This window comes from Abrus precatorius, unplaced genomic scaffold (assembly GCF_003935025.1).
Source record: "Abrus precatorius isolate BTA unplaced genomic scaffold, Abrus_2018 Scaffold7, whole genome shotgun sequence".
Taxonomy (NCBI): domain Eukaryota; kingdom Viridiplantae; phylum Streptophyta; class Magnoliopsida; order Fabales; family Fabaceae; genus Abrus; species Abrus precatorius.
The window spans coordinates 11726132-11741329 of record NW_020874417.1 but is presented as its reverse complement, the minus strand read 5'-3'; the positions used below and the strand labels follow the sequence as shown (position 1 = coordinate 11741329).

The window sequence follows — 15198 nt, the reverse complement described above, 5'->3', positions numbered from 1 at the left end:
ATTGACTGTGTGATTGGTGGATTAACCCAAAGAACAAAAGGTTCACCCTAGTGCTTCAAAGAGAATTTACAACAATAACAAAACTATATCCCACTAAGCAAGATCAACTACATGGATCACATCAAGCCATTGGACTCAATCAGAGCCAAATTTTAGACATTAACCCTTGTACAGCTCATTAAGGATTTTGTGTAATAACTGTTAGCCGTAATTTTTGTATTTGCCTTATTTAGAATTAGCTTTTATGGGGAGATCAATTTCCCTGATTTCTAGGCTAGATTAATGTTCCTAATTCTGTCATGATTATTCTGTATATATCTCCCAATGTATCATTCCCAAATGCAAGAAAATAAAACCAGTTTTCTGAAATTATCATGGGATCCCTTAGGTGATTTCCTCCAAGATTTTTTTTTCCTTCATCTACTCTTTTTCAAAGATTAAAAATCAAACTATCAATCCTTTTTACTAGTGCCTCAAACCACTTTAACCGATTTTGTCATTTTCTCTTCAATAGGTATTACTCCAATCTCTCTGTACAATCAATTATTATCCCGCCTTTTCATGTATTACCACACATCTATCTTAACATTTTTATTTCTTCTACTCTCATCTTTTTCTTGTGTAATTCCTTAAAAGTCTTAAAATTCTATACCATAGATGTATGCATTTAAACTACCTTTAAACTTGATAGATACTTCGTGGTGACAAATAACTCTCTGTTTTTCTTTATTTTAACTACTTAGCTTGTATTCTGTGTACAACACCTTCATTAATCTCCCCATCATTCTATAAAAGAGATCCTAAAAACTTAAACACGAAACCTTGTGCCTCGAAATCATTTTCATTTGGTTTCTTGCTATAATGGTAATGCATAAATACTATGTCTTGTTCCTGCTAAAGCAAAAACCCTTTGATTGTGTCTATCTCTGAAGCTCAAATTTAGAATTAACTCCTCCCTTGACTTGTCAACAAAGACTATGTCATCCACAAAAAGTATGCATTTATGATTAATCTTTTGTATGTCTCTAGTAAGTACATCCAAGATTAGGTTAAACAAGTAAGGACTTAAGGCTCAGCTCTAATGCAAATCTATCCTTATAATAATTAAAGAATTTAAAAAATCAAAAGTTAACATAAACCCCACAAGAATTGATTTATGAATAAAATCATCATTATACCATTTATCTTACCGATTTGGAATATGAGGTAGTTCGGTTTCAAATTCTGTCAAGCAAGCAGGATGATAATCTTATCTATGTCTTCTCCAAAGTTATGCAGTCTTCATTTGAGGAACTCAAAAGCACTACAAAAAATGAGTCTCCTGACCACTCTGCATTGGCAGCCCAATAGTCATCATGGCGGTCGCAATAGTGATAGAGGTAGTCATGGCCATGGGTGTAGTGGAGGTCGTGGTATTGTGTGCACTTATCTTCTGCTTAAATCAGTCATTGTTTCACTCACAAGGTAATTCCTACTTTTCTAACTTGGTGTCTCAACCTGATACAGCTACTCAAGAGAAAAAAGGACGTATTGTGTAAATGAATGATGAGGAGGAATTTCTTCAGTATACTCAGTTTCAGCTTTCCTAACAGCTGTCTACATCCTCTACAGCCACTTTTGTCCAAAAAGATAACTCTACTACATGTCTTTCCTCTTCTTCCAGGCATTGAGTCATTGATTCTAGTGCTACTAATCATATGACTAGGGTTTCAGGTATCCATTCCTTTTTCTGTCCACCCAGTTCTTATTCTTCTGTAACACTCCATTAGCCAAATCACTTCATCATTAAATTGCTCAATAATAATTTTTTGGCTTAATTATGTTTTTGGTCCTTATAAATATAGGCCTTTTTGTTATTAGTCCTTACAAATATTTTTGTTATAAAGTGGTCCTTTTAAAATTGGTAATTTAGGATTTGGTCCGTGCCGTTAACCTCTACTCTGTTAAGTACTAAGCTGGATAGCAGAGAGCTAGCTCAGCATTCCACATGACCTATTCGAGTCCTAGTCAGTTGCCTACGTAGCATGTCACGTTATTTATTTTTTTATTTAAAATTATATAATTGCAAATAAATCTCTAAATATAATTTTTCATAATTGCATAAAAGTCTTTTAATTTTGTTTCTTTCTTCTTGTCAGTCTTTCTCTTCTCTTCTTGTCGGAGAATGACAGGAATGACTATGACTAATATGTGGTGCCCTTCTAATAGCATTTTTCATGTACTTTCTTCATGGTTTTCATCTTGCCACTGTGTTTCTTACTGAAAAGATGGAGTGGTTGTCATGTTTATTACTGCCAAGCCATGAATCTAAATGAACATTGATCAACTAGAAAGGGCTTCTGGGGAAGAAAAAGGGGTGAAGGAAGAAGGAGGAGTGAGGAAAGAAGAAAGTGTTTTTATGCAATTAAATAAAATAGGTTTAAGAGGCTTATTTGTAAATTTTAATTTTAAATAAAAAATAAATAAATAAATAAATTACGTTGAATACCACGTAGGCAACTAACTAGGACTCTAATAGGTCACGTGGGGCCACTTCTTAACAAAAATATTTGTAGGGACTAATCACAAAAAGATCTATATTTATAAGGGCTAAAAACATAATTAAGCCTAATTTTTTTTTCTGATTCTTGTGTTTTTCAAGATCTGGTGACACATATGATTATTGGTAGAGGTAGTATCTATTGGAAGGACTTCTGCAAGCTTCTATTGCATCTAGAAATGAAATAGTGTCTCTGTTCTAACTTCATTGTCGTCTGGGTCATCTGTCTTTAGGAGTTCTTAAGAAATTATGTTTTAGTTTAGAGTCTAATTTTTATTGTGAGTCATGTCAATTTGCTAAACATCATCGTAATATTTATTTACCTCTTTTAAATAAAAAGGCTCATGCTCCCTTTTAAATTGTTCATTCTGATATTTGAGACCCTTGTCCAGTTACTTCTAAATCTGGTTTTAAATATTTTATTACCTTTGTGAATGATTATTCTCGTATAACATGGTTGTTTTTTATGAAATCTAGATCTAAAGTCTTTTTTATATTTTGTAATATTTGTGTTCAAACTAAACTCAAGTTAATACTTGTGTGTGCATGCTTAGAAGTGATAATGCTAAAGAATATTTTTTTGCATCATTCACTAATTTTATGAATAAACATGGCATACTTCATCAGTCTTCTTGTATTGTTACCCCACAACAAAATGGAATAGCTGAACGTAAAATTGTCATCTTATGGAGGTGACCTGTGCTTTAATGTTTGAAATGAAAGTTCCTAAACTTTTTTGGGCTGATGTTGTTCTTACTGCTGCATATTTAATTATTTGCATGCCATCATCTGTGTTACATGGTGAGATTCCCCCATCTATACTTTTTCCATCACAATCTCTCTTTTCTTTACCTCTAAAAGTTTTTGGTTGCACGTGTTTATGTTTGATATTCGTCCTCAAATAACTAAACTTGATCCAAAGTCCCTCAAATGTATGTTTTTGGGTTATTCTCGGTCATAAAAAGGTTATCATTGTTTTTCTCCTGATCTTGGTCGTTATTTTATTTCCTCTTATGTGTCTTTCTTTTAAAGTCTTCCATTCGTTAAGTCCTCATCTTCTGAATCCATGTATGAGGTAGATGAACCTTTCTTGACTTATACTCTTGTCCAATCTATACATCCTATTGCACCTCTGGCTCCAATTGATACAGGTTTTAAGTTCTTTGAGCGGACATACCTCACCGGCCAAAACAGCCTTCAGATGATGTGCCCCCATGGCTAATGATATTCAAGATGAAACTTAACCTCTACCATTATCTTCTCAAGTGTCAACAGATCCTATGTCTGACCTTGACCTTCCTATTGTTATTCGGAAAGGTAAGAGATCTTGTACCTATCCTATTTCATCTTAAGTGACGTCTGCTCATTTATCCTCTGCATCTAAATCCTTCATGGCTAGTGTAGACTCTCTTAATCATGATGGTTAGAGACATGATATGGAGGAAGAAATATTGGCTCTTGAGACGAATGATACTTGGGATTTGGTTCCTCTTCCCAAGGGCAAACAGGTTATTGGTTGCAAGTGGATTTACACTGTGATAATTAATCCGGATAGTTTTGTGGCTCGTTTGAAGGCATGTCTTGTTGCAAAAAGGTATGTCCAAACTTATGGTGTTGACTACACTGATACGTTATCTTCGATTGCTAAACTCTCATATGTTCGTATCTTCATCTCCCTTGCGGCTATGCATCATTGGCCATTATTCCAGTTCGATGTCAAAAATGCATTCTTATATGGAGACTTATAAGAGGATGTGTACATCGAGCAACCATTGGCTTTGTTGCTCAGGGAAAGTGTGAAAGAGTGTGTTGTTTAAAAAAGTCATTATATGGCTTGAAACAATCACCTAGAATATGGTTTGAGAGATTCAGTGACATGATTCTGGAATTTGGATTAGTAAGGAGTGAGTGATCATATAGTCTTTTACAAACAGACTAACCGTGGTTATATTTTACTTGTTGTTTATGTTGATGTTATTGTTATTACAGGTAGAGACAAAGAAGGAATAAGCAACTTAAGGAAATTTCTTCAAACCAAATTTCAGACAAAAGACTTAGGAATTTTGAAATACTTCTTGGGTATTGAAGTCATGTACTCCAAGCAAGAAATCTTCCTTTCACAGAGAAAATATGTCTTAGACTTATTGACTGAGACTGGACTAAAAGGAGCTAAACCATGTGAGACACCTATGGAGCCAGAAGTGAAACTGACAGCAAATGGAGTTCTTTTTGCAAATCCACAGAAATATAAGAGATTAGTAGACAAGCTAAATTACTTAACTGTCACAAGGCCAGATATAGCTTTTCTAGTGAGTGTTGTTAGCCAATTTATGGCATCTTCAAAGAATACTCACTGAGAAGCACTAATTTGCATTATGAAGTATTCAAAGAAATCACCAAGAAAAGGAATTGTCTACAAAGATCATGGACATGCACAGATAGAGGCATTTTCTGATGCTGATTGGGCAGGATCTATAGATAGAAAATCTACTACCGGATACTGTGTGTTCTTGGAAGGTAATTTAATTTCGTAGAAAAGTAAGAAGCAGAACGTTGTATCGAGATCAAGTGTGGAATCATAATACAAGGCGATGGCTCAAACCACTTGTGAGTTAATGTGGTTGAAACATATGTTGGAAGAAATAGGATTTGGTAGCACTAACCCTATGCAACTTTGGTGTGACAACCAAGTAGCGATACACATTGTCTCAAATCTAGTCTTTTATGAAAGAATAAAAGATATTGAGATAGACCGTCACTTTATTCAAGAAAAAGTTTAACAAAAGCTTATATCTATCTCTCATGTTAGAACAGGCGACCAGCTAGCAGATGTGTTTATTAAGGCTTTAAATGGGACAAGTAACAATTATATTTGTAACAAGCTAGGCATGATTAATATCTATTCTCCAGCTTGAGAGAGTGTTATGAATAGCTATAATAGACGTATTAGGATTAGGATTTATTTTAGTATTATAATAGTGGACTTGACCCACTAGGGTTACATATGTATCCTTAGAAATATAAGGGTCTCTATACATTGTAGAGTATCCAATTCCAGCAAACTAATCTGTCTCTCTCTTTCCTAATTCTACAAGTTCAATTTCAAAAGAATAGATACAAAGTCCTATGTTTAAATAAACTATTCAGGTGCCCAACAGAATCGAGCTGACTCAAGGAACCTAATCATGCCGACTCAAACAGATGGTCAGCCTTAGGATTCATACCAATGTAATGTCATTTAAATTTCTCCTAATTTTCTAGAATCAATTTGGTTTTATTCCAGGAAAGTCTTCAACAAAAGTTATATATCTTTTACAAAATTGATGGAGAAGTATTGATACAAAAATAAAACTTATGATTTTTATTAACTTGAAACAAGCATATGATCATGTATTAAGAGAAGTGCTATGGAAAGTTTTAGAAAATAAAACATGTATGAGGAGATAATTACATGTGTGAGAAATTCTGGAAACATCTAAAAATTTCTTGTAGGAATATGATTACTTCAAAACTCCGTTTTTAACCTTTACTTGTTTAACTTATTCTTAAATATGCTTACGAGTGGTATACAAAAGATTGTCCCAAAGTACATGCTCTTGGTGAATGACATAGCATTAATTGAATATTCAAAATAAAATGTTAATACTAAACTTGGATTATGGAGGGAGACTTTGGAATTTAAGGATTCACACTTGAGTAGAAGTAAAACAGAGTAAATGCATTGTAATTTAACAAAAAAACAAGCTTAGGAATAAGCATTGGAAGTTAAAATTGGAAATGACATTATACCACAAGTTTTCAAATTTCGATACTTAATATTGATTCTACAAAACGATGAAAAAATTAATGAAGATGTTACTCAAGATACAAACTACATGGTTAAAGTGAAGAAAGATATCGAGAGTTATTTGTGACTATAACATATTTATCAAATTAAAAGAAAAGTTTTATCATACTGTAATACAACCAAATATCCTATATTACCAATGCCTTAATGGAATAGCACAAGAAAAAAGTGGTAACAGTAGAAATAAGAATACTAAAGTTGATGAGTGATCATGCAAAAAAGGACAGAATAAAAATTGATAGTATACGTGAAAATTTTAGAATAGCACCTATAATGAAAAAAAAAAAAAGATTAAAAATGGTTCTAAGGTAGTTGGATCACATGCAAATTAAAGAAAACTTTTAGAAACACTAGTGAAGAGAATGGATAACATGACTTTTAGTCCCGTAGAAAGGAGCCAAGGGAAACCAATAAGACCCTTAGGAAAAGTTATTAAAAGATATCTATTAATAATAATATTTCTAAAGAATTTAATTTTTAACCGTACTCAATGGTGTCGTGATCCATATAGTCGACTTCACCTAGTGGAATAAGAATTGATTGATGTTTGTTGTTTTCTTCAATTCACTCACATCATTCTAACATCTATATGAATATTCCACAACCAATTCATGCCAAGCTATCAATTAAATACCTCAAAAGCTCCAGTAAAAGTCCATCGAAGTTGATTTGTCTTCAGTTGAGGAATGACAACAGATATCACAGGCATGGTTGGTCGGTACTTGGCAATCAACCTACAAATTTAGACAATAGACAATCCATGATTTGCTAGCAAGACATCAAAAGTGCAACAAAATAACAACCAACTGTCAACCCAACATGAACTAAGAAAATATCAACATAATAATTTAATATTAATCATTAATAAACAATAAATGCATAAACATTTGCATCAATGACCAAAATATTATATAATTCTTAAAATAATAAAAGGGGATTGATTGAAAAGAGGAATGAAACCTTGCAGCCCTTCCGGATGAAGTAAAGCAAATAATAACAGAAGCCTTAACCTTGATGGCAGCACGAACCTGCACATTGAAACAAGGAAATTATTCCCAAATATGTAATTGGGCAAAAATTAAAACAACCCCAATTAATACTTAGTGCAAAAGACAAAAGTACCGCAGAGGAAGCTATTGACTCCAAATGAGTCATTGGCTCTCCCACATATCTGACAGCCTTCTTGAAATATAAATCTTGATTATAAACTTTCTCTGCCTGCAAAGAGCAGCTTGTTAAGCAAATGTCCGCATTGCACCTTAGAAAAGCATTCATACTCAATGCATTTCAGGACTATTAATTATAAACACTTGAGCTCTCTAGTATATTGGAATTGCCAAAGAAAATTTCCGTCATCCCCTGTTAATCTATACTAAAGTAAAGCAATTCAAATCCCAAATAAAAGATAACTCGTAAATCTACAATGACTAACACTCCCCCTAAAGCATGTGGACCTATTCATATACATCATGTTTGTTACATATATTAGTTATCCTTGGTTCTCAAAGAGACAAACATCTGGCAGTTGGTCATTGGATTTCACATATGACAGTGATTCACCCAGAAAGAATCTGTTCCAGTAAAATATGTCAATCAACCTTTATGTGCTGCTTGACTTGCTCATGAATGACTTGATTAGAGGTAATTTGCAATGCAACTTCGTTATCACAAATAAAAGGACTTGTTATGCAAAACCTCAACTTTTGAAGTAATTGCTCTAACCCTATAATTTAACAAGATGCAAGAGCCATACCATTATACTCTACTTCTATACTTGACATTGCACTTGCCAAGCTTCCTAAAAATTTATTGGCAGAAAGGGACAGACAATCAATATAACAAGGAATCTGAAGAGAGTATTAACGATTTATTATCTCCAAAGGATAATCAACATGATACAGAATATATGGATAATAAGTTGGATGAGATTTCTAAGGATGTTCAACAGGACACAAGATTGGGAGGGATAGATTAATAAACCAATTGGTGATATCTCATATGAGATTTTCCTTGATTTCCCTCCCCATCAGTGTGAATCTCACACATTGTTGTTTTACTTTTGAATATTAAATTTTGTTAAGCCTTTGATGTGCATATTCATGATTCATATGCCAATATTGGATTTGATCTTGCTTTAAGTAATGACAATTATAACTTACTGATGTGTATTACAGTTGTATGTTGGAGCTCTTGGGCCTTTTCCTTTTTTCCACAATTAGAGTCAAGTGGATACTTAAACAATTGTTCAGACTTTCATCCTATACACTTCTTTAAACAGTTGTAGTTGGAACTCTAGGGTCTTCCTATTTTCCACAATTATGGATCACACAGATAATTACATGAGTGCCTTAATGGTATGAATATTAGCCTTATTTTCAATGAGAAATGACACCTTATCTAAGCAGTTTTAAGCCTCCCATGTTGCCTCTCTCTTTGTTTTATCCTCCCTTGTTGCCTCCAGTTGTTTCTACAGGTTCTTAAATCTCTCAAGTTCCTCAGGTTCCCATTTTTCCAATTAGAAAACTGGGTGGTAGATGTCTATCATACCTAGATTGGATTATGTTTTCATACATGTTCCTTGGAAGAGCCTTTGTTAATATGTCTGTTGTCTGCCTGCATGATGGAACATATTCAACACTTATAATATTATGGTCAATCTTCTCTTTAATAAAGTGTCAGTCAATCTCCACATGTTTTGTCCTGTCATGTTGGACTGGGTTCTTTGCAATGCTTATAGTAGCCTTGTTGTCACATAATATTCTCATAGTGTAGTTGATAGGAATCCTGATTTCATTCAACATCTGCTTAAGTCAAATTCCTTCAGAAATACCTTGACCCATAGTTCTGAATTCAGCTTTTGCACTACTCGCTATCAATGACTTTTTTTGCTTCTCCAAATCACCATGTTTCCCCATACAAAGGAGCAATAACTTGTAGTTGATTTTCATTCAGAGGGGCATCCTGCCCAATCCGAGTCTGTATAGACTTTAATGCTTTTGTTTGAGTCCTTCTTGAAGTAGAGCCCTCAGCCTGGTGTACCTTTGAGGTATTGGAGGATTCTGTTCATAGTTTTCATGTGGGTCTCGGTTGGATCAGACATATAGCAACTAGCCAAGCTCACAACAAACCCAATGTCGGGGCCTAGTGTGAGGTAGATTACCCAACTAGGCTTGGATATCAATCTTTATCAGCTGGTGGACTTTCCTCTTCGCTTCTTTTTACTGGTTCTATGGGAGTATTGGCTGTCTTGCATCCAAGCATACCGGTTTCTTGAAGCAAGTCCAGTGTGTATTTCCTTTGTGACACAAATATCATTTTTCGCTCAAGCAACTTCCATCCCTAGAAAATATGTAAGCTGACCTAAGTCTTTGACTTCAAATTCGTTGGCCAAGAGTCCCTTCAAATGTTTGATTTGATCATAATCATTTCCTGTGATAACATAAACAATGAATAGGGCTACCTTCCCATCCATGGAATGTTTGACAAACATAGTGTGATCTGATTAACATTGATTAAACCCATCTTCCTTGACAACTCAAGTGATTCTATCAAATCACGCTCTCAATGATAGCTTAAGGCCATACAAAGATTTATGAAGCCTACACATCATGTTTGATGTGCTGGATGATTCAAGTCCTGGGAGAATTTGCAGATAGACTTCTCCTAGCTCAACGTTTAGGAAGACATTCTTGATGTCTAGTTGATGGAGTGGCCAATCTAAGTTTGCAGCTAAAGAGAGAATGACTAAGACTGAGTTGAGTTTGGCCACTGGTGGAAAGGTTTCTTCGTAGTCCACTGCATATGATTGGGTAAACCCCTTTGCCACCAGCTGGGCTTTATACCTGTTCATACTATCATAGGCATTGTGTTTAATGGAGAATATCCACTTGCATCCAACCAGTTTCTTCCCTCCTGGTAGAGTAGTGATCTCCCACGTGCCATTTTTAACCAAGGCTTGAACTTCTTCTGTTACAACTGCTGCCCATTCAGGTTGTTGAAGTGCCTATTGAATATTCCTTGGGATATGTGTGTTGTCAAGAGTTGCCACAAAAGTCCTGTACTCCTGTGATAATTTGCATAGGACATATACTTCTCAAGGGGTGCTGAGTTCAAGATCTCACCCCTTTCCTTAAGGCAATGGGAATGTCAATGCCATCAACAGGTTTAGGGATAGGAACAATATTACCTGGGTAAATCTCATTTTCTGGAGCTTGGGTGGGTTCATGGCTTTGCCTTGGACTTGTGCTTGACTCTACTCTCTTCCTGAAGTATGTTGTCCAATTGTTTTCCTGTGCAGGTTCTGTTGCATTTTCTTGTTCAGTTTTTTCAGCATTTTCTGATGGTTCTACAGTTTCTGTTGTTGGCTCTGTATTTGGGCTTTCTCGTTCAGTTTCTGCTGCAGCCTCAGCTGGGCTCTGTATTTGGGCCAGATTGGGTTAGCTCTAATTCCAAAAGTTGGGATTCTACCACCTTAGTTGGATAAGTTTGCTCCCCCTGAATTCCAACTTCGGGATAGTAAGGCTGATTTTCAAAAAAAGGTCACATCCATGGTGTGGTAAAATTTTCTGGTGTGGGAAGAATAGCATTTGTGCCCCCTTTGGTGAGGAGAATAACCAACAAAGATACACTTTATGGATTTGGGGTCAAGTTTGCTGCAATGAGAGTTTAGGTTGTGGACAAAGACTGAACATCCAAATATTTTCAAAGGAATGGACGTAAGGATACAACTGGTTGGGTATAAGGTTTGGAGAGTGGAATGGGGGGTGTTGAAGTTGAGGATCTAGGAGGGCATTTTGTCGATGAGGTAGGTCCAGAGAGGACAGCTTCTCCTCAAAATTGGTTGGGTATGTTTGTGGCAAGTATGAAAGAACTAGTCACTTCTAGGAGATGTCTATCCTTTCTCTTGGCAACCCCATTCTGCTGAGGGGTATCTACACATGAACTCTGGTGTATGATTCCATGTTTGTCAAGGTAGGAATTTAGGGCACAGTGATAGTACTTGCAGCCATTGTCACTTCTGAGCACCTTAATTCTACTTTGAAATTGTGTTTGCCATTGTATGAAATAGTTCAAATATCCTTCCAACTTTTGATTTCTCCTTCATGAGGAAAACCCAGGTGACCTGTTGTGATCGTCAATGAAGGTAATGAACCATCTCGACCTAGTGATATTGTTGACTCATGATGGTCCCCTGTATGTTTGGATAATTGACAAATCTCACATTGAAATAACTTCTGGTTTCTATGAATAATGTGGGAAACATTTTTTGTAAGTACATAAAATTTGGGTGACCCAGCCTATATTGCCATAACATTAGAGTCTTCACTACTTGAAAGAATAGCGGCACAAGAATTGGCCTTGGGTTCCATTTCTAACTCTTCAACTTGGAGGAAGTATAACCCAGCATACTCCTTAGCATTGCCAATCGTATTCCCCGACTCCAAAATCTGAAATTCACATAGGTCAGGGAAGAATTTAGTGACACATTTTAAATCTCTTGTCAGTTTGCCAATGGACAGTAAGTTACAGTCAAGTTTAGGTACATAAAGGACTGAATTTAGTGTAATATTTTGTGAGATAGTAATTGATCCTTTACCCATGACGTGAGAATAGTTATTAAACATAGTTGAATCTCTAGTCATGTGATTTGAAGCTCGAGTCAATGATCCATGTCTTTGGTTTTCCCTTGCTAGTATTTAGGGCATGCAAGAAGCTACTTTTTTGTGCTACTGTGGCTGTACCAATTGTTTACGGAAGAATTTTCTGTAGAACTTCCATTTGCTCCTTGCTGAAGGGAGATGAGTCAGTATTTACCTCAGTTGTATTGCCTATGCTGTCTCGATTTCTGGTTTGTTTTGGCTCAGAAGGTCTACCATGAATGTGCCAGCATGTGTCCTTAGTGTGACCTGTTTTCTTGTAGTGATTGCACCAGGGCCGATTTTTCTTTTGAAAAAAACGTGGCTGGTTCCCTTTTGCTACCATTGATGATCCTTCAATGGATGGGGCTGCAATGTTCCCCTTTGCTGCCATTGCTGATCCTTCAATGGATGGGGTCGAGATGATTTTCCCAAGCATCACTTTCCTCCTACTCTCCTCCCTTCTTACTTCCCAGATTTTAGGAAGGGGTTTGTATCTAGGATTCACCCCCAAACTTCATCAAGTTGTGTGTTCAGCCCTGATAGGAACTTATAGATCCTATCCTTTTCTACCAATTATCTGTACTTCTTATCTTCAGTACACTTGCATTTAACTTCTTCATATACGTTTAGTTGCTGCCAATTTCAACCAAGTGTATTAAAATACTCAATGACTAAGAATTCACCTTGTCACATGTCATGGAGTATGCTTTTGATCTCAAACACTGCAGACGTATTGTCTACATTGGAGTAGGTTTCCTCTACCACATCCCATATCTCCTTGGTAGTATCATAGTACATGAAATTTTCTCCAATTTCATTAGTCATGGTGCTGAGTAGCCATGACATGACTAGAGTGCTTTCCAATTGCCATTTGTTGTAGTTGGGGTCCCCCCTTTACAGGACTTTTGGAGTCTCTTGTGATGTAATCTTTCTCCTTTTTCCTTGAAGGAAGATCTTGACTGCCCATACCCACTGGATGTAGTTTTGGCCATTCAATTTGTGACCAGTAATCGCAAGAGCAGGTACTTCGACCAAGGTGGTGGTCGAATCTTCTGCCTTGTTCTCTCCCATGGTTGCAGCGCTAGGTTATGGATGGTTCAGATCGAGCTTTGATACCATGCGGAAATATATTGTGTTATTTCTCTCATAGAAACAAGAAAACAAGAGTGGTATAAATAGGGTACAAGAGGAATAGGCCTGACCGCTAATCTAGCCTTGAAAATCAAGAAAATAATTCTCCCTACAAATACTGTACCTAAATAAGGAAAAGACAGGAAATAAATTGATTCTATTTACAGTAGATCCTAAAAGATTATACAAACCAGAATCGGTTGATATTGATTGATATGTGCATGATATTGCCCTGATCTTCAACATTAGGCTTTGTTGGTCTATATGTAGACCCTCATTGTAGAAGATATTTAGACACTCATTCCTAATTATTTCCATTTAGTAAGGCAACTGGACCAATTTTGGAAAGGCCAGTGACAAAAGGAGAAAGTCCACAACCATGAGCAAAACTTGAAAAAAGGTGAGATCTAACTCTGAGGTTCTATAAGAATGGCTTTGCAGGCAGTACAATGGCCTTAAAAGACAGCAGAGAAGACTGACCAAACAGCAGGAAGAAAAAAAAACCTGAAAAAACCCACTTAGGGTGGTACAAGGGCTACACAATTCAAGTACTGTCTGCTGTGGCAGCACACCCAGTGGCAGTTTAAGGAAAGTCTTATACGAATTGTTTGGTTGGCCTTTCTATGTTGACTTGTCACTTGAATTTAGTGACTAGAGACATCGCCAGAGTTGTTTATGGGGGGAGTATGCCTGATGTGTTCAGAGTGGAGGTCAGAATGATTCATGACAACAAGGCTTGAGATACCAACTCTGACTATTTAGAATTGCCTGAGAATTTCTTTCAGCCCCTCTTAATGTATTTTTTATGAAAACCACTTGAACAGCATATTGGAATTTTGTTAAATGCCTTTAGCATGCAGCCATAGATTATTATTATCAAATATGTACAGGAAACTTTAATAAAAACAAGATGCCAAATATGAAACAACAAAGGAGAAATGGGTCAACAATACGACAGCTTCTATAATACCACAAATGAACATTTTAAATGACTACCTAACAAAAGAGAAGATCACTCAATGAACTAAATACCAGATGGGCTTTTTCTTTTAGTGAAAAATGCAATAGGAATGCAATTTATTACTGAAGGACAAACCTACCTCAGCACAAATTTTTCCAACAATGGAAATAGTCTCTACAGGGTATAATCCCCGCAAAGTCTCTGCCCCAAGAACAATTGCATCGCTACCTAAATCAACAAAATGCAAACCACGTATTTAGAGAGGAAACAAGCATGGATAAACACAATAACATTGAAGGAGTATTAATAACTAAATAGAAACATGTACGTCCATCCAATTCTAGTGTCTAGATAATGCATCTGTCAGAATCAAAACAAAACAAACAAGACTCACCAAATATAACCAAAAAAAAAAGGATTATAAATCAGCAAAATAAAACATACCATCGAGCACTGCATTGGCAACATCTGTTGCTTCAGCACGAGTAGGTCTAAGGTTATCAGTCATAGTGTCTACCACTCGTGTGACAACAGCGGGTTTTCCAGCCATGTTACATTTGTAAATAGCAGCTTTTTGGAATAAAAACACCTGCCAAATTTGAGTGAAAGTTGTGTATTGAAGAGGGTATATACTATAAGAAATAAAATTATTTATTAGAAAACTAGGCTTAACTCACTTCTAAAAGCTAGCTTATAGAAGGAGAACCGCCTAAGTCTTGTAACGAGTAACTGTAGTCATATTCCTAGTTGATGTGGGACATTTTAATACGTGTCCCCCTCACCCACCCCACCCCCCTTCACGACTAAAATTTGGTATTTAGTATGTGAAGTTTGCTAGAATGAACATAAGTGAGTGGCCCAACATTCAAACTAAATATGCTGTAAAACCATATTAGAAAAATTGATCTAATTCACTCCCAAAAGCTAGCACATAGGACTGCCTAAGTCTTATAAGGAGTATTCTAGCCATGTTCCTAGCCGACCTAGCCGATGTGGGACAACTGAAATCTATTTATTATACTTCAGCTAACATTTTTGGATTTTAACTTAACCTTTGAGTCGAGCTGATCTGTGAAATGTT

The 15198-nt window shown here is 36.0% G+C and overlaps 1 protein-coding gene across 2 annotated transcripts in view; it reads right to left on the bottom strand.

Annotated features, from left to right (window-relative positions):
• The window catches only part of LOC113870739 (pyruvate kinase 1, cytosolic-like), a 37756-nt gene that overhangs the window by 1558 nt on the left and 21000 nt on the right, over positions 1 to 15198 (bottom strand). For both annotated transcript variants that reach the window (XM_027507181.1, XM_027507182.1), the window contains 5 exons: positions 14562 to 14706; positions 14257 to 14345; positions 7509 to 7604; positions 7347 to 7414; positions 7021 to 7120 (listed from right to left, as the gene is read on the bottom strand). In XM_027507181.1, coding sequence (XP_027362982.1) covers positions 7021 to 7120; positions 7347 to 7414; positions 7509 to 7604; positions 14257 to 14345; positions 14562 to 14706 — 498 coding nt within the window. The remainder of the gene's footprint in view (positions 1 to 7020; positions 7121 to 7346; positions 7415 to 7508; positions 7605 to 14256; positions 14346 to 14561; positions 14707 to 15198) is intronic.